Source organism: Benincasa hispida, chromosome 5 (genome assembly GCF_027475165.1).
Source record: "Benincasa hispida cultivar pf3 chromosome 5, pf3_genome.v1.1, whole genome shotgun sequence".
Classification (NCBI taxonomy): domain Eukaryota; kingdom Viridiplantae; phylum Streptophyta; class Magnoliopsida; order Cucurbitales; family Cucurbitaceae; genus Benincasa; species Benincasa hispida.
The window spans coordinates 13,313,052-13,338,145 of NC_143482.1; the positions used below are offsets into that span (position 1 = coordinate 13,313,052).

At 34.8% G+C, this 25,094-nt stretch overlaps 1 protein-coding gene across 9 annotated transcripts; it reads right to left on the minus strand.

The window, feature by feature from the left end:
* Positions 1 to 11,339: 11,339 nt before the first annotated feature.
* LOC120070041 (uncharacterized) lies at positions 11,340 to 16,174 on the minus strand. Of its 9 annotated transcripts, none has more exons than XR_016529694.1 (9): positions 15,576 to 16,169; positions 13,424 to 13,527; positions 13,128 to 13,214; positions 12,957 to 13,016; positions 12,750 to 12,866; positions 12,559 to 12,658; positions 12,179 to 12,245; positions 11,649 to 11,773; positions 11,340 to 11,559 (listed from the first exon to the last, which is right to left on the minus strand). XR_016529694.1 is itself a non-coding variant. In XM_090313856.1 (9 exons), the coding sequence occupies exons 1-4, from the start codon at positions 15,620 to 15,622 to the stop codon at positions 12,989 to 12,991; spliced, it is 261 nt and encodes an 86-aa protein (XP_090169982.1). In that variant the 5' UTR covers positions 15,623 to 16,144; the 3' UTR covers positions 11,340 to 11,559; positions 11,649 to 12,245; positions 12,325 to 12,465; positions 12,559 to 12,658; positions 12,750 to 12,866; positions 12,957 to 12,988. The 9 variants fall into 9 exon arrangements, 8 of the variants coding, with proteins under 8 accessions (XP_090169982.1, XP_090169980.1, XP_090169981.1 ...); XM_090313856.1 differs by adding an exon at positions 12,325 to 12,465 and having other exon boundaries at positions 11,649 to 12,245; positions 15,581 to 16,144; XM_090313854.1 differs by adding an exon at positions 12,325 to 12,465 and having other exon boundaries at positions 12,559 to 12,866; positions 15,581 to 16,144.
* Positions 16,175 to 25,094: the final 8,920 nt, after the last annotated feature.

Genomic DNA, 25,094 nt, shown 5'->3' on the forward strand with positions numbered 1-25,094 from the left:
TACATTGGACTATATTTGCTAATGTTTTGGATTTGACTACTATATTTACAACTCCTCTTTAAAAATATGTGTGCAACTTTGTGATGGATTTCTAAAGCTTCTTCGAAAATTTAACATAATATCAAAGTCAAACATCCTGTGTTAAAACCCTTATATATAAAACTGTTTTTTCCTCATTTTAGTATTAATAATGAACATGTTAATTAATTTTTCCAGTTAGGTTGTTCTAGTACAAGTGTATTACCATGTCTAACCTATGCATACTTTGGTTTCTGGTGAGGAAGATCACCTTAAGAATAAAAATGAAGGCCTCATTTGGTAATTATTTTGTTTTTTTTTTGAAAATTAAGCCTATGAACTCTACTTCCATTTCCAAATTTCTTCCTTTATTATCTAAGTTTCACTAATGGTTTAAAAAACTAAGCCAAATTTTGAGAACTAAAAAAAGTAGTTTTTAAAAAGTTATTTTGGTTTTTAGAATTTGGCTAAAAATCAACTATTTTAAGAAAGATGCATATAATTGTAAGAAATATGGATGAAATAAGCTTAATTTAAAAAAAAAAAAACTACCAAATCGGCCCTAAATAAATTAGATTAAATCTATTGCAATTCATCATGTTAAGCTTTTTACTTAATCGGTGATGATATCTAGTATAATATAGAGAAAAATATTTTTTCGATCCCTAGATTTTGAATTTAATTTTCATTTGATTTAGGGGATTAAGTGTAATATTAGAGTAAAATTATCAAAAGTAGGGGAACTTGGTATTTGCAAAAATAAGGTTAAATTTTTGTTTTTTGTTTTTTTGTTTTTATTGATTTTAGTTTTTGAAAAGACCAAAATCTCTTATTTTATTATTTTATATGCTCAATTTGTGTAGGTTCACCAGATTTATACTTCTTTATTTTTTTTGTTTCGATCTTTTACCTGCTTGGTATGTGGTTGGTCAAGATTTTTGTGATGCGATCCTGCATCTTTTTGATATTTCTTCCTTCCTCTAGGATTGAATGCGACGTCAATCAACCTTGTTTTAATGTTATGTATAAGTGTATTTCGAAGATTATTGCAAATCATATTTGTGTGTAGCTCACTATTTTTATTAATATGCCTTTTTGAAAGATCGCAATATTGTGGATGATATTCTTCTTTGTCAAAAGCTGGTGGAGGTTATCATAGGAATGTTGGTAAAGGTCGATGATCGACCAAAATATGGTATAAGTGCAAGCATACATTGTCGATGAAGTAATAAACTTAGGAGTATTCCAAGTATCATATTCCAAGAGACTATTTATGCAATTCAATTTTTTTCTAAGAAAGAGCTTTTCAATACAAACCAAGTGGTAACCAATAAAACGACTGATTTTGGGTAGTGTGCAGAATAATAAAATAAGTAGGAGATTGAAAAAGAGATTTACGATCAAGTTTCAACCAAAAAGAAATTATGACTTGAGCTATGCAGTCACATCATATCTAGATAGTGACTCAATATGAATAGAAAATTTCTCCTATTCGGTCTTGTATCAAGTTCCTTTAAGAGCTCTAAGCAGATATTGCCTATACTTCTATGGTTAGCTGGATCTAAGATTAATTTCATGCAATTTATTTATCCTCTGGTGTACCTTATTTCTAAGGCTATGTGAGAGTTCTATTTCTAGGCTCTTATAATTAGTCCCATATTCCTTTGTGACATCAGTTTACATCTTAACCTTCTCAGCATTAAGACTTCACTAGCATATTAAATTAAATGATCAGTTTAATATAACAAGACAACAATAAACCCAAGAAATAAATGTAAAGGTCACAACAACATGATACATTGGTATAAACTCAAGCCATAGGATTTTTGGGTACCCGATAACTTGTAGAAATACAAGTTTTTCAACCTTTTTATTGAGAATAGTTAGAAAAAACCATAGAAAAATGCATTAGTTTGATAGAAAAATCATGCAATTAGTAATATCCTACGATCACATAACTACAAAACTGTTAATCCTTAAAGATTATAAGAATTGTCATTTTTTGGATACAAGATTCTATCAAGAATGAAGAAAATCGGCAAAAGAAATAAGTTGCAACCATGAATGCATAGAACTTAAGTTGAGCATAACTTGGTATTGCATAGTTCCACGCGATGAGATGAGATGATTAGAATTATGACAGATGCATGGACGATGAAAGTCAAATAAAAAAGATCAAGTTGGATGCTAATGTGAAAAGTTCGTGGCAGAACTAATGAACCTCTAACGCGAGACAGCTAACATGGCAGGGCATGTAATTTCATACAAGGTGTCAGCTTAATCATTAGAAAGCGGCATCAAACCTTCCTTTTGATGCCTATAAATAATCCATCAAAGAATTGTCTAAGTATCAAAATTTTAACCAAGAAATTGGCAAAAACTCCACTTGTATTCCACCTCACGCCTGCCATAACCACCACTTAAAAAGCTTTTCTTTGAGGAATTTTGGGTGAAAACTCAACTTTCCTTTTTGAAAAAGGAGAAAACCATCATCACCATTACAACCGTTGAGGAAAAACCCTCATTGGAGCCAAGGAAGTGGAAAACTATAATCCACGGTTGACATTCTCCACCTTTGTCTTTTATTTCATTTTCTTCATCATTAGTATTTGTATTATTTTGTAAAGATTGAAGAACTCTCATTATCAATATGAATGTCATTACATTTTTCAATCAATCCATGTTTCTCCCATTTAGCATGAGCAACTAAACTCATAATGGGTTGGGAAAGATCACATGAACATGTTAACTAAGTAATGCATAAGTTTGCATTCATTTTGTTTAATGTATGCTTCATAAACTATTCTAGATCAAATCGAGTGATTGCTCTAGATAGAATCAATCACTGGTTGAAAAAGTAAGAGATTTTAGAATTCATTAAACAAGAGAAGAAGTAACCTTAGAAATAAAGATAATATTTTACATAATGTATTCATTGCATGCATTCTAGAGATAGGATATTGTGGCTCGACATGCTGAGAAGTGAAGTTTATAATTCATGATTCATTTGCATGAATGTGTAGCTTATGTATTACTTAGGAGATATTAGTAGAAATCTTTCTCGGTCCTATTTTATTTATTGAAATCTCATCTTGACCCTTTGTAAGCTGCTTTGCCTTACATTGTAATTGTTATGGATACTTCTCATCACCCATCGCATCATCATTGACATCCACTGTCATTTGCACTGTAGTTGTAATTGATAAGATAGAACAAGTAGACCTACAACATCACATATTTGAAAAACAATCTGCGTTAGGGTCAAGATAATTATTCATCACAAAATTAGGCGTAATCCCTGCATTCGATCTTGGATTCACCAAGATTCTGATTGGTCATCACCTATATTTAGGTTCAATTAGATAAAACAACGTGTTCATATATTTAAAAGGCACGGTTTCGATTAATTTTCATCGCATCATTCAAAATGTATCAATTTTTTTTGCGCCATTATCGGGGATAAGTTTAGCTAAGACACACTGTAATTTTTAATTTTTGATTTTTGCAGGTCTCGATTTATGGTGTATTACATCCTTATCTACTAGAAGGTGCAAACATTGTATGAGCGAGGGTGCAACGCCTGAGCTAGTGTATGACCTAGAGTTCGAGAGGATTTTTTTTTGCAAATGCTTGAGATCGAACAAGAAGAGACGACAAAAGAACAAAGCTCGAGTTATTGCAGACCCACAGAATATCCCAATGGTGCCTAATGTGGTTAATAACGCAGTAGTGCACATCAATCCTATACTTCTTGTCGACGATCGTAATAGACCGATTAGAGATTATGTCTTGCCAATTTTGTATGACTTTTCACCTGGAATCATGTGTCCAGTGTTTGATGGGACTAGATTCGGGACGAAACTGGTAATGCTCTAGATGATCCATACAGCTGATAGTTTGGAGGAAGACTAGGCTAGGACCCTCATGCTCTTTTAAAAAGTTTCCTTGAGATATATAACACCTTCGTGCTCCCAAACATTACTCCAGAAGAAATCATTCTTTTCCTATTTCCATTTTCTCTTTGTGATGAAGCCAGGCAATGGGCCTACCAACTTGAATCATGTGAAATTGTCGCCTGGGAGCAAGTTATGGAGAAGTTTATGAAGAAATATTTTCCACCAATAGAGAATGCAAAGAGAATAAGGGAAGTCTCAAATTTTCAGCAAAAGAAGAATGAACTACTTAACTGGGCAATAGAGAATGGGCAAGGTTTAAATGATTGGTGAGAAACTACCCATATAATGGACTACTTGACTGCCTATAAATGGAAATATTCTACGATGGTTTAAATGAAGCTTCACAAACGGTAGCTAATGCTGCTACCGCAGGAGGTCTTTTGGATAAGACCTATAAGGAAGTTAAGAACATCCTTGATCGCATATCAAAGAACCATAAAGATCGGAAAGATGATGGATATGGATCAAGAGCAAGTGGAAGAGGAAGAAATGGAAGTCCATCAGGAAACGATGCCATCGCATCGCTACAAACACAAGTGAATATCATGAAAAATCTAGTACAAAACATGTCGATGACTAAAGTTGACAATGGAAATGGCAGTCAAATGAGCGTTGTGAATTAGATAACTGATTCAAGTTGTATGATATGTGGTGACTCACATTCTCTCGAGATGTGCCCGCATAATCCAAAATATGTGTGTTTTATCAAGAATAACTCGTTCTTTAACATTTACATTCCGGGCTGAAGGAAGAAGCCAAATTTTTCTTGGGTAGAAATCAAGATTTACACACAAACCAACATGGCATTCAAAATGTAAATAGAGATCGACCACCAAGGTTCCATCAAGGATAACCATAGACACCAATTGATGGTAAGCTCATCGAACAACCATTTACTTCCTCTTAAACACTGAAGAGTCTACTGAAAGAATACATTTAGAAAAATGATGCACTTTTGCAAAGTCAAGCATTGTCAATTCGGAATCTTAAACTCCAAGTAGGGCAGTTTGCTGGAGAGTTGAAGAATAGGTCACAAGGAGCTCTTCCCAGTAATACTAAAGTACCTCACCATACTGGAGCTCAAGTAAAGAACAATCTCACGCGGTGACATTAAGATGTGGTAGACCAATGAATGAGAACTTGAAAAGAGACAGCTTAACTACCATACCAGTCAATGAAGAAAATATCAATCCTTCTGATCAACAGCCTAATAGTCAACCAACACCAACTTTGAGAGCACAACCTCCAATGCATGAGAACCAAAAAAATGAATTTAGATACTCGTATATGAATGCTTCAACTTCACACGTTTCAAATGAGATACAACCACTTTCGTATCCACACAGATTAAGGAAAAATAATGACGAGAGTCAATTTCATGCTGCCTAGATGTATTGAAGCAGTTATACATCAATATTCTATTAATCAAAGCATTAGAGTAAATGCCTTCATATGTGAAGTTCCTGAAAGACATACTCTCAAAGAAAAGAAAGATAAAAGGATGTGGAATTATGGCACTTACAAGAATGTAGTGCTATCATTCAAGAAAATATCCCAAAAAAATGAGAGATACGGGAAGTTTCACCATCCCCTATTCAATTGGAGGCGTTCACATAGGGCAAATGCAATGAGATTTTGGGGTTAGCATCAATTTAATGCCCCTAACAATCCTCAAAAGATTAAGAATAGGAGAGCTTATGCCAACAACAGTGACCTTGATATTGATAGATCGCTCGTTGGCACATTCGGAAGAAAAAATAGAGGATGTATTGGTAAATATTGACAAATTCATCTTGCTTACTGATTGCATAATATTAGACTATGAGGCTGATGAAGATGTGCCTATTATCCCGGGAATACCCTTCCTATATAAAGGAAAAACACACATTGACATATATAAAGGTGAAATCACAATGCAAGTTAATGGACAAGAAGTTAAATTCAACATCCTCAAGGCGTTGGAATACCCAAATGAAGTCAACGTTTGTCATGCGATTGATCTAGAAGAAGATTGGCCTTATAAACTGGAATTTGAATTTAAAGTATGTCATGGAAAATGCAGAAGACGAATTGAGCACACAACAACCTGAATTATGTGGTTCAATGAAGGAAATATAGAGGAATTTTGGACCTCTGAACTTTGAAAATCAAGAAAGCTAGGTCAAACCCTCTTTGAACTTAGAAAATCAAGAAAGCTAGGCCATAAAGGGATATTTATATGGAGAAGGGTAAAAAGTCTTTTCCAATTTACTCTTAAGCCTAATTAATTAAATAACATTTATTCAATTAACTAACATACCAATTATAATTATATATATTAAATCCAATTTAATATATATAGTTAATAAATAAATAAATAAAATTTTGGGGTTGATGTCCTAAATCTCATGGGTTCTATAGTTTGTAATTGTAATGTACAAATATTTTATTTATTTAATAAAATATCATCATTGAGTAGCATTAACCCATAAAACTAATAAACCAACGTCTAAGGTTATCTTCTATAGCTTAAACATATATATAGAGACATACAAGTGGATCATGTTTAAATGATAACCTAAATGGTCTGTAGTAGATGGATATGGCTGGATACCTTATCCTTATGGCACTACGAATACGAATCGCTTTGTAAATGTTACAATTATTGTAAAGTACTACAAATGATCTGATCCTAATCATTCATGTAGAAACATGTGAGTGGAGGTGTTCTATACGAAGGTATTTGTATAAGACTGGACCATGAAATGATTAGTCTCATTATAGAACATCGTTAATAATAAAGACTCACATTTCACAAGGATGACTATAGGTGAGAAGACTTGAATCCTAAGTCAATTATGAACTTCTGCTTATGAAGGCGGTCCTTTGATTTGTATGGGTGAGAGTGGCCAGATTGCCAACTCCATAAGCCTATCATTTTAGGGATCCGTCAGATTGGAGAGCTGAGAATACAACTACACAAGATGGAATTTACTCTTTCCATAATGTTAGAGTAAGTAGATAAATTTCTCCCTTAAGGGTTGACTTCGGGCGCCACATCTTTTCTTGGCTTGAAAAGGATTTGGTCATAATTGGACTATGACTTATTGTTCATTAGAGGGATCAGTGGTACTTAAGAAGTTAGATGTAACTACATAGGCATAACGGTAACTTTGGCCCAACTGTACTTACGAGTAATTTTTGAAGGGTTATTGCACTGTTGATTGGTTATATCCAATGGAAACAAAAATATATTTGTAGTACGAAGAGTGCAACTGTCAGTCTTTAGTGGAGTGACCGACAGTTAATGGATGTTGAATAATTTAATTAAAGGAGTTTAATTAATTGTTTAAGTACTATTGGAGTTTCAATCTACAGGCCCATAAGGTCCCCTCTGTAGCTCAACACAGATTATTGAGAATTAAATTTGGATTAATTTGAATTGTTCAAATTAATTGAGGGAATTAATTATAGATGATATATTTAATTTAAATTAATTATTTATGATATAATTAATATAATGTATTTGATACATTATAACAGAAAGTTTATTTTGAGAGGAATTAAATATTTGAATATGATTCAAATATTAATTATATGAGTCTTATTTATATAATTAAATTTAGTATAAATGTGATTTATATTAAATGTCATGCATTATTGAGAGAAAAATAAACTATATGTTATATTGTATTGGATGCAATATTAAAACTATAGGTTATGTGTTATATATGATATAACATATAATTATTTATACATATATTAAGTTAGTTATTATATATATAATTATTATTTAAATTAAAGTAATTTTAGTTTTAATTTATTTTTTTTGAAATTAAAGGGATGGAAATAACTTCCCTCCGCTTAATTTTCTCTCAGCGGAACGTGCGTGATAGACAGATTTACGAGATCTTCATTTTCCTCTTTTGTTTTTTGACAGAGAAGATAGACTCACTCGATGAGAAGATCTCTCTGTAATTTTTACCCAGACCCTTTTCCTCTCTAAAATCATTCTCTCTTCCAAAATCACAGAGCCCACACCTTCTATGATTCGAATCATTCCACTTGTCTATTGTTTAGTGAGCTAACAAATGAACTTTATGAACCTACAGATTAGAAGTTCAATGATATGAGATTAATTAGTTAAATTAATATATCTTTATTAACTACGGTCACTCCACTAAATGTCAATAGTTGCACTCATAGTAGTGTAGATATATTTTTGTGTTCACGGATATAACCAATCAACAGTGAGTCGATCCTTCACAAATCGCTAATAACTACAACTGGGTCAATTTACCATTTTACTCCATAGTTACCTCTAACTTCTTAAGTACTACTGATTCCTCTAATGAACAAATAGTTTATAGTCCAACTATAAACTAACACCTCTCGGGCCAGTAAGAGATTGAGGCATTAATGTTTAAGACCCAGAATCAACTATTAAGGGAGCAATTTATCTACTTTCCCTAAAGATGGAAAGAATTGAATTCCATCTTGTGTAGTTGTGTTCCCAACTCCCTACTCGAAAAAATCCCCAAAATGGTAGGCTTGTTGAGTCGGCTAACAAAGTCACTCTCACCCATGTAAATCAAAGTATTGCTCTCATAAACAGGAGTTCACAACTCACTCAGGATTAAAGTCAAGTCACCTTTGGTCATCCTAATGAAATGTAAGTTTCTTCTAGTAACGATGTTATATAGGGAGAGTATTCATTTCGTAGTCTGATCTTATACAAACTCTTCATATAGAATACCCCTGCTCGTATGTCTCCACATGAATGATCAGAATCTGATCATTTATAGCACTTTATAATAATTGTAACATCTACAAAGTGGGTTGTATTCGTAGTGTCACAAGGATAAAGTACACAGCCTTATCCATCTATTACAAACCATTTAGGTTATCACTTAAACATGATCCACCTATATGTCTCCACATATATGTTTAAGTTTCATAAAATAACCTTGGATCTCATTTTATTGGATTGAATTAATGTAGTCTAAACTTCAATAAAAATACTTTTTATTTTATTAGATATGTGATTTGTATTTAAAAATTACAACACATATGAGATTTAGGATATCAACTCGAACACCCGGTACCTTCCAGAGGTATGTGATGACAATCTTCTCTGACCACTTAGAAGACTCAGTGAAAAATCTTTATGGATGAATTTTCAGTCTTTGGAAGGTCGTATGAGTCATGTTTAGCCAACCTTGAGAAGGTATTGAGAAGATGTGAGGACATCAATTTTGTCTAAACAGGGAAAAATTCCATTTCAAGGTTACAAACTTGGTTTAGAGGTTGACAAAGAAAAAATTGAAGTTGTGGAGAAGCTGCACTCCCTACAAATGTGAAAACATTGAGATTTTTTTTGTGACACACTGGATACTATCGATGTTTTGTTAAGACTTCTAAAAAATTGTGCATCCATTGAGTATGCAATTGAAAGTAAACATACCTTTTGAATTTGATCATAACTACTTAAAAAGTTTTGAGACTAAGCGCTAGTCACAACACTTGTTCTCATCGCACCTGATTGATCAATCCCTTTTGAACTAATGTGCGACACGAGTGACTACACAATTGGGGCCGCATTAGTTCAACACAAGATAAAATCCTTCATCCCATTGCATACGCGAGCAAGACTCCTTACAATTCACAAGAAAACTACACAACCACGGAAAAGGAGTTAAATGTGGTAGTGTTTGCTGTTGAGAATCAGAACCTATCTGTTGACGTCAAAAATCATCATTCACATAGATTATTCTGTGATAAGATATTTGATGCCCAAGAAGGATGCAAAGCCTCCCTTAATCAGATGGATCTTATTGCTTCAAGAGTTTGATACTAAAATTGTGGACAAAAAAGGAGTAGAAAACAAGGTGGCAGATCACCTGTCCCGCCTTGAAAACACTAAAATTGACCGCATGAAACTTGATGTCAATGCATACTTCTCTGACAAGGTAGTGCAAAAAATTGATGATTTTGGAATGTGGTATGTAGATTTAGTAAGCTTCTCGGTATGCAAACAAAAGAAGAAACTCATGCATGAGTGCAAATTCTACAATTGGGATGAGCCTCACCTCTACACAGTTTGGAGATTCGTATGATCTGGGAGCTGGGAACACAACTACACAAAAAGAAATTCATTCCTTCCCTATAGTAAGGGTAAGAAGATAAATTGCTCCCTTAAGGGCTAGTTCCGGGGCTTGAACAGTGCGGCACCTCACCCTCTCCTGGCCTGAGACGGGTTCAGTCATAGTTGGACTATGACAAATTGTTCACTAGAGAGATTAGTGGTACTTAAAGAGTTAGATGTAACTACAGGGTTAAAAAGGTAATTACACCCAACTATACTTCCGAACAATTTGTGAAGGGTTAACGTACTGTTGATTGGTTATATCCAATGGATACATAAATATATCTATAATGGGATGAGATCTTTAGTGGAGTGACTGACAGTTAGCGGATGTTGAATAATTTGATTAAAAGACTTTAATAAATTAATCTCGTATCATTAGAACTTCAATCTATAGGTCCATAAGGTCCCCTTGTTAGCTCAACGAGGACTAATGGGAATCAAATTAATTTATGTGTGATTTGAATTGTTCAAATTAATTAAAGGGAATTAATTGTATAAGATACAGTTAAATAATGTATATTGATACATTATATAATATAATGTATGTTGATACATTCTTATGAAAGATATAAATATTTTAATATAATTCAAATATTAATTATACGAATATGATTCATATAAAAATTATATGTTAAAATTTAGTATGAATATGATTCATATTAAATTTATATGGTTTTATGAGAGAAATAAATGTTTGAATATGATTCAAATATTGATTATATGAATATGATTCATATAAAAACTATATATTAAAATTTAACGTGAATATGATTCATATTAAATTTATGAGAGAGGTAAATATTCATATAATCTGAATATATGAGAATTTATGATAATATACGAGAATATATGAGAACACCTCAATTAAATTTATTATGAATTTATGAGAATTTATCTTGAGTTTATTCTTCAATTTTCGTGTACGAGATAATTACGAGAAGAAATTCGGGCTTTAATGTCAGTTTTAAACCGATATTAAAGATAGTATTATTAAATCCCTTTAATGTCGGTTGTTTTTAATATCGGAGCTTCAATAACACAGCCTTCAATGTCGGTTGCAACCGACATTAAAGACCTTCAGTGAAATTTCCAACCGACATTAAAGCCTCTATTTTTTTAATTATTAACCGATATTGAAGCCCGAATCTTTCCCTTTGGTCAAAAAGTATAACATGACACATCATCATTGAACGTTGTGGCTATGACATTATTCATGTATGGATTGTAAATCTATAACATTTAATCCACAAATTCTGCTATAAAATTATAATTTAAAAAGTTGTATAATAATTCAGGCCTTGAAAACACAAATTACAAGTAATACAAACATTATGATTTTACAAACATTATGAGATTACTGTCTCTCTCCACTTGATAAGTATGGATCTCTTCATAATTCTTCTTGAACCAACCCCCTAGCTTCAACAGTGTCTGGTTATAGACATCTTTGTCTGACCACTGTTGTTCAAAGGATCACAAAAAAAAAAAAAAGGTTTAAGACAAAGGATTGAAAGTGAAAATGTGATAAGAATTCATATTCAACTAACCGTGTTTATTGGGAATGTGCATAAATGGTACATTCAAGGCAAAATTCTTGTAGTGAATGTGTTGAATCTAAAGTTCCCCAAGAAGAAGCATAAATAGGTTGCCAAATATTTACACCTTGTTGCATCTGCAAAACAAGAAAACACTCCAAAAAATATTTCACAGCCACTTGTTCTCAACAGAATTATCAGAATTCCCAAAAAATGAATATTCAAGAACACATACATCAATAAGCAAATTTAGCTCACAATATACTTCAAACCTCAAAAGTTGTCACAAAGACTACCATAGTGCATGAATAACCCACAAACTACCATAGTGTGACCTACAAACTCGAGCACCTTGAATCAAATCTAAACTACAAATAAATAGTACCCATGAGTCATAAACGGGTGTTACATTCTAATCCAATATGGTCTAAAGAGAAATAAGCACACTATAACTTCTCAAACAGGAATCTTCATATCATTAGAGTCACTTGAAAACACTTAGAAACTGTGCTTAAAACTGCAAGCATTAAAAAATGCACTACCAGGAACAATTTTCACTTGAATCCCTTGTTACAAGAAATCCAACTCCTCCCCACCCCTTCGAAACACCTAAAAAATACACAAACAAAAAAGGTTTAAGACAAAGGATTGAAAGTGAAAATGTTATTAGAATTCATATTCAACTAACCATGTTTATTGGGAATGTGCATAAATGGTACATTCAAGGCAAAATTCTTGTAGTGATGATTATCGAATGATCAAATAATTTAAATCGAATATTAACCAGTCCATAAATTCATACTTGTAACAGAATACCCTTGCAAAAAAACTGCATAAGAAGTGATTTATAAGTCAAAACAACGATGACTTATCTACAGACTACCATAAAAACTGAAAAATAAAGAAGCGGTTCTTGGTCAACCTGGGGCTAGAAAGTTTGGCAGCAAGAGCAGATGGGGCATTACGAGCTATAACACATAATGTTTCTGCCGCATTTGCATGAACCTCAGGCAGACCTTGATCTAAGGAGAAAAATTAATATTATAACCATAATCACATTTATATAAACATATAAAAGGCCAAATGTTAATGAAATTTCAATTTTTCATGTACAGATGGACTCAGCTTATCAACAATCATTTCCAGCATATCACTCTCAGACAACCATTGCATCACATCCATAAAATTTGGATAGACATGATCATCAGCACTAACAAGTCGTACCAAAACCTGCAGAGAAAACTCCATTTCTTATTAGAGTGCAAACTAAGCAGCATTTAAAGTATTTTTTATGGGGAAGCCTTCAAAGGCCCACATTACCTCCATAATAGATGTAATTCCAATTAAATCAACTAATTGGCGCAGTACATCTCGATGAGCCTGCAAAAGGGGGAATGCATGAGATGGCAATTTAATAGCTAAACTGTAGAACAAAGAAGTCTGAGTGGTGCATGCGGTGTTGGGGTAAATAATTAGAAAAAAAAATATTACTTGAATGCTCGTTTACTTTCAGCATCCTCTGGAGGTTCTTCAACAATGTAGCGCAATAGTTGTTCTACCTGGGCTCTGTCCCGTAGACTGAAGGCAAAAAGAATTGTTCGTTAAAATATCTGGGTGAATCATAAAGACCCATTCCTGCTCATATTAATCATACATGATACAATTCTAACACCCAAGCTCATAAGACAAGGACATAACAATATTTTAATAGACTATATATGATAGCAGAAAGAATCAGATTAGTAATAATAGAACAAGAAAATGATATAATGGAGAAAGTGTCCTACAAGTTAACTAAACGACTGTCGAGGGCTTTGCATTCTTGGATTATTTCTTTTTCGTCGAGAAGCTCTTCCAATGAAAAATTTTCTTTGTCTAAAATTGATTCCACCTGAAAGTGAAACAAATTAAGATAATTAGGCATTGCAAGTATGCATTTGTAGGAACATCTGTCCTTTTTTTTTAAGGCTTTGACATTTACTTCAATTTACATGCATCTCTTGAATTTTAAGAAACACCATACAATAGAAAGAATTTATAAGCCTACAATGCAATACTTTCCCAAGGAACTTATTCCCTGAGGCTTGTCTCAAGACAAGGCTCTAGATTTACGCCTCCTTTGACTATAAGAGGCTCATACCTCTCATGAAAGGTTTGAGAGGCTTATGCCTCTACAATAACGCACTAAGACATAGAGTCTCCACATGCATGTAATGTAGAAGAATAATATGAATATGCCTCCTTCAAAAATATAAAAGTTTTGAGTTAACAATTTGAACTATTACTACATTAGTTACCAAGACGTTAAAAGCATTGAAGACAAAATTTATAGCATAAGTCAATCTTATTAATAGTGTTGAGATTATAGGTATCCTCTTACAAGTTACAATTTTTGAAATGGCTCGGGGGTGATTCTTTTATACTTTAAGTGACTGTTGAGTTTGGGAATACTTAGTCATGTCAATTTCGAATTTGTAAAATGTTTATAATTTTGAGGCTTAATCCTTATACACTTCACCTCTTTGAGAGGAAAAACTTCAAGGCTACCTTTAGTCTTTTAAAAGGTTGTTCATAATGCGGAGGTACTAAGGTAACATTATATGCTGAGGAACCAAGCAGGTTATATTTTATTCATTCATCCTTCCAAACCAAAGAACTGGTTGCATTCGATTGATATTCTTGTGTCCATTTCTAACATGATATCAGCTAAGAAACGGAGAGAGAGCAAGGAGACATGATAATGCTATTTTGTTTTCAGAATAAATATTGTGTTCCCCAAACCATGGGCAGACTTTATCATAATTCAAAAAATTAGCAAAATTGCTATTCGATTCAAGAAGTATCCATACAATTATACACCCTAACTTCGGAATTTCTTTGGAAACAGAGTGCAGATGAACATAACAAGTCAACTCTTCATCGGTTAGACTTAAACTAAATCAAAAAGTTAGCGAACATGCTATATAAATCAAGAAGTATCTATGCAATCATGCAATGTAACTCTAGAATTACTTTGGGAACCAAACGCATATGAATATAACAAGTCAACTCTTCAGCACCTAACTCAATCAAGAAAACTTCAAAGGGAAAAAATGGAACTAACGACGAATGCTGGCATGTTTCAAATTCTGGAACAGTTTAGAGGGACAAAACAAAAAAGAGACACCTACATGGAGCAGCATCGTTTTTCATTTCGCAACACATAATATGTGCGTGTAACAAGAATTAAAAACAACAAAGATTACAAGTATTAAAACCTGCTGGCAGTCCAACTCAATCAGACTCCACATTTCACATAAACATTAACAAGAAAAGTCATTACAAATAAGTCTTCATGAGTCCCAGTTTTTACGATATGTCCTATCAAAGGATTAATCATTCGTGAAACAATTCTCAAAGGGAAAATATACATAGATTTATCAAAGTAAAATAACGAACAATGAGAACCAGAGAAAAAAGACCCACATAAAAGCATTGTTGTAAGAGAAAATTAAAAAAAAAAAAATGAGAGCGTTAGAGTTCATAACAAAAAAAAAAAAAGAAGATGAACATACCGTAAACCCAGAAAAATAGAACATGCTCAATAGGGAAAAGGCATGGATTTATCAGAGTAAAATAATGAACCATGAAAACCAGAGAAAAAAGACTCACATAAAAGCATGGATGTAAGAGAGAGAGAGAGAAAAAAAGGAGAGCATTGGAATTTAAACCCTCAACATACATAAACCAAAGAAAAAGTAATGAACAATGAGAACCAAAGAAAAAAAAGACTCACATAAAAGCATGGTTGTAAGAGGAAAAAAATGAGAGCATAAAAAATCACAAGTAAAAAAAAAAAAAAAAAAAAGATCTTGCAAAAATGTTTTATAAAAATTAGAAAAAAGTTAGAAGCTTAAAGATAAAATTCCTCATCATCAGCTTCAAAGAAAAAAGACATACCTTACCCTTTGCCAGGCTCTGCAACCCATCATTCTCCTACCATGCATCTTCGTTAAAGAAAGCAACAGTGGTTCTTAAAGGCGACAAGAGAAATGGATTTGGGCTGTTGGAGTGGCAAGGGCAGTTCTCAATGTAACGGACCTACATAGAAAATGGGTTGCCTGTATAGATCCATGGATGGAGAGTGAGGGACGTATGGTGATGAAAGAAGGCATGAGGGAAGCGTAGTGAGATAGAGAGAATCCATGGATTAGGGTTTAAGGAAAGTAGATCTTATGAGCATAAGGTTTCATGGTTCTATAAAGAGGACCATGGATTAGGGTTTCAAGGGAACGATTCAAGAAAAAGACGAAGGAGAAGACGTAGGATCAGAGCATTGATGGAGAATACAAAGGGTATGAGAAGTAGTACAGAGGGGATGGAGAATACAAAGGGTATGAAAAGTACAGAGGGGGTTTGAAAAGACGAGGGAGAAAGATCAACATTGATGGAGGGAAGAGATAAGTCTGAGAAAGGAAGGGTTGCACTGATGTAACGCATGGTGAGAGAAAATCGTCCAAAATAACCACACATCCAAAATAACCCATTCCCCCATTCACAAAATGGGGAATGGGTTTTGTATTTTTTTTTAAAAAAAGAAAAGCGAATCTTTAATGTCGGTTTTAAATCGACATTAAAGGTATACCTACAATGTTGGTTTAAAACCGACATTAAAAATCTGCTTTTTTAAAAAAAAAAAACAAAACTGACATTATACATCCGGTTTCACTTTTTACAACCGACATTAAAGCCCAAAATTCTTGTAGTGAATCTAGGAAATTAGTTGTGCATGTTTAATTGATTGCTTCGATTGACCCTAATTTGTAATCGTTAAGTAGTCGTCACCTAGAATCATGAGTTAAGTTAGTTTGTTGTGTTAATTTTGGATTCTAATTAGCAAGCATTTACTTTCTAACTTAGATAAATCTCGCTCAATTAATTGGTTAGACGATGGAAATCAATTAATTGGCTTAGCTTTGCCCTTAAGCTGAATGCCTGTTGATTGATTGATTAGTTTAGGATCCTCGCTTTTTTGTTAATTAACTTGACTTTATGGACTATTGGTTAGGATTCGATTGATAGATTAGTCTTTGATAGAATTGATGAGGAATGAACTAAACTATAATTACCAAGCTAAGTATTTATTCGATTGATAAATTATCACATTCGTTTACTTGAAAACTTTTGTTCTCTAATAATTTTATTTCAGAATTTCTCACAACCCCCCCGGTTAATTCCTACAAGTTACAATCCTTGAGGAATCCATATTCGGCTCTCTGTGATTTGACCTCGGTCTTAGCACTTGTACAATAATTAGTATAAGGGGTTAGTTTCATGCATGCAAATATTTATTATCATTCGGTGCGAGTTTACGAACGACGGTGAATCCGTCGAATAACCAAAATTGGCGCCACTGCCGGGAAGCTAACGGAATCCTTGATTTTTGAAACTTGTACTGCTTATCCTTGCTAATCAATTTTCCCTTTTGGTGCATGACCTACACTCCCAAAGGTACTAGAAAATTTTATTTTGTAGAGATTTCCAGGGAGGAGTGGAGAATCAGAAGAGAAAGGAGACAACAAGTTGCATTTGACAGAGAGATTCGTGTTGAAAACACATCAGGAGAGGAGGACATTCTTGAAGATTTTTCAATGATGGCTGAACAAGAAAAGACCTTTAAGGAGCTTACAACACTTGACTTCAGTCAACAACCTTTGTGCATTTCCTATCCTGAGACGACAAATAACTTTGGTTTAAATCTGACTTAATTCATTTACTTCCTGCATTTTCTGGTCTACAGGGCAAGGATCTGCACAAACACTTGAAGGAATTCTATGTGGTGTGCAATGGGATGAGACCTAATGGGGTGACCCAGGAGCAGAATAACTTTGGTTTTTATTTTTTATTTTTTATTTTTTATTGTTTGCAATCTTTTCAAACACAAAAGACTTCACCATTTTTAGACATGATTTAAATCCTCGAGTTTGTCTGCAATGGAGAAAAAGGCTAAGTGAATTAGTCTTTTCTTTTATATATAAAATTGTTAAATGTATGAGATAGAAGATTAAAATAATGTTTTTTTAAACACTATTTACAAATAAACTATGTTATTCTTATGAATTCAATAGGTAAACCAAAGCAAACTAAATGCTTAATTCTTTGATTATGCAAGTTTGGTATGAACATTATCAAGGAGATTTTAAGAAGAAAATACTAAACGTAAATGTTAAACAAAAAAAAAATGTATTCTATTGGTGACACAATATTTAAATGAGAGCGTAATAATGAAACGACTCTAAATGATAGACTACTTATATGAAAATGAGAGATCATCCAGAATGATAAAAATAAAAAATGTATGATAGAAATCACAAAATAGAACGAAATAAACATATAATGACAAGTTATATGACATTACAGCTCAAAGCAAGCGAATTTAATTTTAAGACCCTAAATGGCAAAGGTATCGATCTATGACCAAATTGAGTGAGAATTTAATTTCATTTGCCTACAAGGAAGCTTAAGCTTCTTGAAGATCAATACTACTCTGTCTTCGATCGGTTCTAGACCAACTGGGTAAAGCCTAAGTAGAAAGCTTGTGATGGAATGCGAACTAAAGTAATAAAGCAATCAAATCAACATAGATGTTTCAAGTAAAGTCAGTTACTAAGCGATGAAGCTTGCTGACCTAAACGATCGTCTAGTGTGTGCGCGCATTAAACGATACGCGAGCATCTCATCGTCTAATCAATGCTTTCAACCAGGTAAACGATTTACCTTGCGTTACTAAGTGATGAAGCTTGCTAACCTAAACGATCGTCTAGTGCGTGCGCGTTAAACGATACGCGGATATCTCATCGTCTACACGACATGATACTTCGGGATCGCTTACCCGATCGTCAAAACGATACGATCAACTCTTGATCGCATACCCCATCGTTTAACCGATGCGTTCAACAGTGATCGCGTACTCCTTCATCTTTACGATTCGATCAACAGCGATCGCGTACCACATCTTCTGCACGATGCGATCAACCCTAGATAGCCTCCTTCTTCGAAGAACCGTAACGCTTTCCCAGAACTTCTTCGACGAACGACTTAAAACTTCAAACAAACTTTGATTACAGACTCGATAACAATTATTAATGCCAAAAAACGTCGAGGCCTTTACAAACAATCGCAAATGTATAAGGATTTAAATTTAACTGAGGCTAATTATCCCAAAACATCCATTAATCCTGCACATCCACATCAAATGTAACCATTTAAACAATGTAGAAATGCACCCACCGTGAATGTATATGTCATTTCATTGAAACAAATGAAATCGAAGTATCAGAACTAGGTTCTGATACCAATTGAAGGATCTCTTATCAAAGAGTTCCATGAACATGTTCGGATTGCTCCGATTTCACAGTGACCGAAATACATATAATACATTCAAACATATAGTTATGCAAACAAATAGTAATTATTGACATGCTCTGAACAACAAAATAACAAGGGAAAGAGTACCATAGCAGTTGAAGACTTTCTTCAAACTTCGGTACTCAAAGCAGCGAAAAACCTCCATACGATCTACCAACACCCAGCGGAAGCATCGACTGCAGAAGCACGAACAATAGCAAACTCAAGAATGCAACGAGGCCGAAATCACCACAAAAGAGCCTCGGGTATTCTCTGAGTGAGAACCTAAAGCGTGATCTTTGGTGAATTTAGTAGAGGAAGGAGGAATATCAGATCATGTAGGAGATAAGCAAGTGGGAGGAAAAAAAGTGCTATCGCATAGCAAAATGCTTATCGTTTAGAAGAAGCTACACGATCATGTAAATTTTACAGAACGATCGTTTAGGAAAAGGTATACGATCGTTTAGCAAAATCAACACACTATAAGATGATTTAGAGAAGCGATGCTTTGGTGAATTTAGTAGAGGAAGGAGGAATATCAGATCATGTAGGAGATAAGCAAGTGGGAGGAAAAAAAGTGCTATCGCATAGCAAAATGCTTATCGTTTAGAAGAAGCTACACGATCATGTAAATTTTACAGAACGATCGTTTAGGAAAAGGTATACGATCGTTTAGCAAAATCAACACACTATAAGATGATTTAGAGAAGCGATGCGATCGTGTAAGAAATAGTGTGCAATTGTTTAGGCGCGAGGAGGACGATCGTTTAGGCAGAGAAGACTATCGTATAGGCTCTCGAAATTCTTAAGCGATCGTTTTCTTTTTCAACAACGCGCTCTTGCGAATTCTTTTGGACGACGAACGATCTCAAAAAATGAAAACAATTTTTATTTTAATTCATCGGTTACAATAACCAACTCATTCCCACCAATCCACGTCCAAACATGATTTTTGGATTAATTATCATATAATTAACCAATTAATCAATAATAAATATAATCATATTATATTTTTATCCTATAAATTGATATCACATATCTACTATAGTATTTTCTCCTCTACTTGATATAAATCATATTTATATCTAATTTCCTAAAAAATAATGTATCTCATACATTTAGTCAATTATATCATATATAATTAACCATTCCAATTATATCATATATAATCAAACTTCCTCTTGTCAATTTGAACATTTCAAATTAACCCATACACTGGTTCTCGACTTTATTCAAGGTACCCAGGGGACCTAGTGGACCTGTGGCTCGAAGCTCCAATGGTCCGTGAATAGCTGACTAAACTCTTTAGCCACAAGATCCACCATCCATTAACTATCAGGCATTTCACTAAAGACCAACAACTGAACTCTTCTTACCATAGATATATTTCTGTGTCCATCGGATATAACCAATCATGAGTACGATGACCCTTCACAGATGCTCGTAAGTACAGTTGGGCCAAATTACCATTTTGCCCCTATTGTTACATCTCACTCCTTAAGTACCACTGATTCCTCTTATGAACAATACAACATAGTCCAACTATGTACAAATACTTCTCGGGCCAAGAGAAAGTGTGTGGTGCCACATCGTTCAAGCCCCAGAATCAGCCCTTAAGGGCTATCTATCTACTTACCCCTGTCTCAAGGAAGGAGTAAATTCCATCTTGTGTAGTTGAGTTCCCAACTCCAAAATTAGAAGAATCCCCAAAATGATAGGTTTGAATCGGTGATCTGGCGACTCACACCCATACAAATCAAAGGATCAACCTCAATAGCAAGAGTTCCCAACTCACTCAGGATTGAGGTCATGTTACCTATGGTCATCCTAGTGAAGTGAAGTCTCTGTCATGAACGGTGTTATATAATGAGACATTAACACTTCATGGTCAGGTCTTATACAAATTCTTTGTATAGGACGCCCCCGCTTGCATGTCCTCAACACGAATGATCAGGATCAGACCATCTGTGACAAGTCACAACACTTGGGACCATTCCACAAAGCAGGCCGCATCCGTAGCATTATCAGGATAACGTTTCCCTCCTATATCCATATACTACAGACCATTTTGGTTATCACTCAAGACATGATCCCCTTTTATGTCACCACATACATGCTGGAGTCATATACAAATAACTAAGAATTTGATGTTTATTGGTTTGTGGTAAAGCAAATAAAACAAGCAATTGAGCAAAATACAAGATGTTAAGTAAATATCATATATTAACAATAGAAGCATTCATACAAACTGTTTACAAACTATAGAACATGAGACTTTAGGTCATCAACCCCAACAGTCCCATCATACGTCACATTTGGTCAAAACTAACATGATTGATGACAAGACAACATGCTTTACATAGGGTCAGTTCTGGCCATGACAAATGATTTTTTCTCTGCTCTTGATACAATGGTAAAAAATCCTAAAGCTGATGTTTTACATTTTCAAATGTGGTGGACGTAAGGTGGGAGTATGATGTTGAGTAATGTTGGACTATGCGTTGGAGCAAAGGCAAGCCATGCTTTTGTCACAATCACACTTTCCGAAGCTTCACTTAGCAATTGTGCTACACTTGTTCCCGCTCACGAACGAGTCAGCCAATTTGAATACGAACAGCCAATTGCACACCAGTGCCTCTCGCAACCTCCACCCCCGTTTTAGAGAAAACGATTTTAGAAAACGGGGTTGGAGAAAAGGTTTTCATAAATAGTTTGATTGTAAGAATAGAGAAGAGAAACATTGTAGTAGGTTAAAAAGCAATAAGCAATAACAACAGCTTTATAACATACTACTCTGGGTATGGGGAAGTGATGGTTAGTCTTATCCTCATATAGTGTATTTTGAGCAAAAACACATCCGCTACCCTTGCATATGGAAATGGGTGAGTGGTCACTCACTAAGAAAAGTACATATAAACCTAACTACCTAGCAAAAGGAAATACATAGGATGAAAACATAGTAAAAAGAGGTAGAGGCGATCATGTGGCCATGGGCAACACGCCTTGGACAAGCATGACCTTGACATTCTCTCCCACTCAATTGGTTGACGTCCCTGTCAACCGTCTCTACTCAAACTTAGCATATTGTTGAGCAGCTGCCTTTGAGGCCTTCCATGTGCTCTTAACGAACTTCTCTGTCTCGGAGGCTTCTCCACTTCTCCAGGAACTTTTCCCAGCTTGGTCTTGGTCTTTCCGCTCTGTCGGTTCTTCCCACAAGTCTCTTGTTGGCTTCTTCTTGTGCCATTCTCTTCTCTGTGGCCTGCGGACGGGTCACCACCCTTCATCTCTCCTCAGCATGATTGGGATGATAGGGTTTCAGTTTACTTATGTGGAGGACAGGATGAATCTCCACCCACGATGGTAACTGCACCTGATAAGAGGTTTTCCTAACCCTTTTGATGACTTCCACGGGTCCTCTAAAGCTGCTCACGAGGCAATGTTTTCTTTACTCTCGACTTCGAAACTGTCCCAGGCATAAATTTACTCGAACCTAGTCTCTTGGTAGGAACTCTCGGTGTCTAGGCTTTCTTCCTCTTATTCTTCTCTTCTTTGGACTCGGGGACTTAAGTAAACTGTCCAGCTCAACAACACGACACTGCTCCAAGACAAGCAGAATGTCTTGGGGTGCCTTTTCTTCCACAGTTTCGACTGACTCGTGGGTAAAGTCCTTCTCCAACTGAAGGACCGAGATCATCCTTATCCCCTTCGGGCGTCTGATCTGAGCATGCACAACCGTGGACATAGACCCAGTGATCATTAAACACTTGGTGAGGAGTATTGGTATTACCTTGTGCTCAAGCAAGAACTCCATTCCCGACACCACATCAAAGTCATCCATCTTAACGATCATAAAATCGGTAGGGCCACTCTAGTCCCCCAACTTTATGACTGTCCTCTTTGCCATTCCTGTAATCGGCAAGGTTTCAGAGTTCAATGCTTTCATTTTACCTGTGCCTCCTTCCCAATAGAGACTCAGCCGTCTGGCTTCTGTTTCGTACATAAAATTATGGGTGGCCTCCGAATCGACCATGGTACTTTTGCCCGATCTATGGTTGATCCAAGCATAAACATATATCAGTTCGCCTTCGTGGGACCCCTTTTCTTCTCCTACATCCTTTTCGAGGGTAACTAAATATCTTAGGGCCCAACCTCGTAGGGTTCTATCTTCCTCTGCTTGCACATTCTCATCTTCTACCTGAATAGCTTTGTCTTTCCAGTTCGACGCTAATGAGGCTTGGAAAGCATTAAAGGCGGCTCGTTTTGGACATTTGCTCGCCTTGTGCGGTCCCTTGCATATATAACAGGATAAGGGTCGATAAACACATGTGCTGGACAACCACAAATTCTGAAGTGACGTAAATGTCCTTTACGTTCAATCCAAAACTCATAAGCCATTTTCAGAAACGCTTTTTGAGGGAACTATGTTCAAAATATACACCGTAGTTCCAACTGCGTGTCCCCAAAAAGAATTTGGTAACTAAGCGTAACTCATCATGGAACGAACCATGTCCAACAAGGTTCTGTTTCTCCTCTCTACCACACCGTTCTGCTGAGGTGTGCCAGGGCTGTGAGTTGAGACTGAATTCCATGTTCTATCAAATAGTTCTGGAATTCTATGTCCATATACTCACCACCTCCATCCGATCGAAACGTTTTAATTTTTTTTCCTAATTGGTTTTCAACCTCAGCCTTATACTCTTTGAATTTTTGAAAAGTTTCAGACTTTTGGTGTATTAGGTAAACATGACCATACCTTGAATAATCATCCATAAAAGTAATGAAATATTCATACCCTCCTCTTGCTCTAACATTTAGAGGCCCATAAAGGTCTGAGTGAATCAGCTCTAGGGGTTCTTTGGCTCTAAGACCTTTTACAGAAAAGATCTTTTTATCATTTTACCCTCAAGACAAGACTCACATGGTGGTAATGAATTATCTTCCAACTTATTTAGATGACCATTCTTAACTAATCTCTCAATCCTGTTGAGATTTATGTGACCCAGTCTCAAGTGCCAAAGATAGGTATTTTGAGAAATCTTCCTCTTCTTATGAGTCCCAGTAGTTTTAAATATCTCTATGTTCAAAACAGCTTTGACCTCAGTTGGTTTTAACATGTACAAGTTATTTTCTAATTTTGCAGTGCAAATCTGTTTATTTCCCATTTTGATGAACACTTCACCATTTTCGAAATAAAATTTATAATTTTGTTCTAGCAAACAGGAGACATATATTAGATTCCTTTTCATAGAAGGAATATAATATACATTTTTCAAATAAATGTACTTATCTCTTATAAATAACTTCATATCTCCTACTGCTTTGACTGAAACAATCTCCCCAGTCCCTACCTTAAAGATTGTTTCACCTTTTGTCAACTGTCTCTAGGAACTTGTTTCCTGTGAGATAGTACATATATGATTAGCGGCACCTGAATCAATTATCCAGATTTTATCGTTTTCCACTAAACATGCTTCGATAACAAGTAAATCATATTTATCTTGTTGTTCTAATTCATCATTCTCATAATTCATAATTTTAGATGAGATGGGAGATAAAGGACAATCCTCTGTTAAAACTCTATTGGTGTAATCAACTGCTAGTAATTTGTTTGTTGATTTATTTTACTATTATGTATATCGGAAGCGAGTACTATAGAAGAATTTGTCATGCTGATAAAATTCTAACAAATTCTAATTAGCAAATTGTAACTAAATCGAAAGTCAAGTTTTAGCAAAAAGTAATAATTTACTCATAACAATTATTTATTTGCAACGATATTTTAGTGAGTCAGAATATGTGCTATCGAGGGGCAGTCAGATACTCCTTCACTAAAACAAACAATTTTGACCAAACACTATCCCCGGAATAACTCTTATTCCTATAGTCGTTTAGTTATCGTTTTCGGTCAAGATCTTTACTAACAACTTAGTCATTTTCAGATCCTATAGAACGGTATGAATTTGCCTCCGAAATAGAAGACAACATCTAAGACAGAACTATAAGACCCTATTCATTTTACTGAAGTCTGAGTTGTTCTGAATCCTATGTTACAACCCTCCGTGGGGATAGCCA

Coding starts and splice junctions, on each gene's coding strand:
- LOC120070041 (XM_090313851.1), bottom strand. CDS start 15,622: ATGCATGGTAGGAGAATGATGGGTTGCAGAGCCTGGCAAAGG. Junction 13,528..15,580: donor GTTGCAGAGCCTGGCAAAGG/GTAAGGTATGTC, acceptor TTTCACTTTCAG/GTGGAATCAATTTTAGACAA. Junction 13,017..13,127: donor GAAAGTAAACGAGCATTCAA/GTAATATTTTTT, acceptor CCCCTTTTGCAG/GCTCATCGAGATGTACTGCG.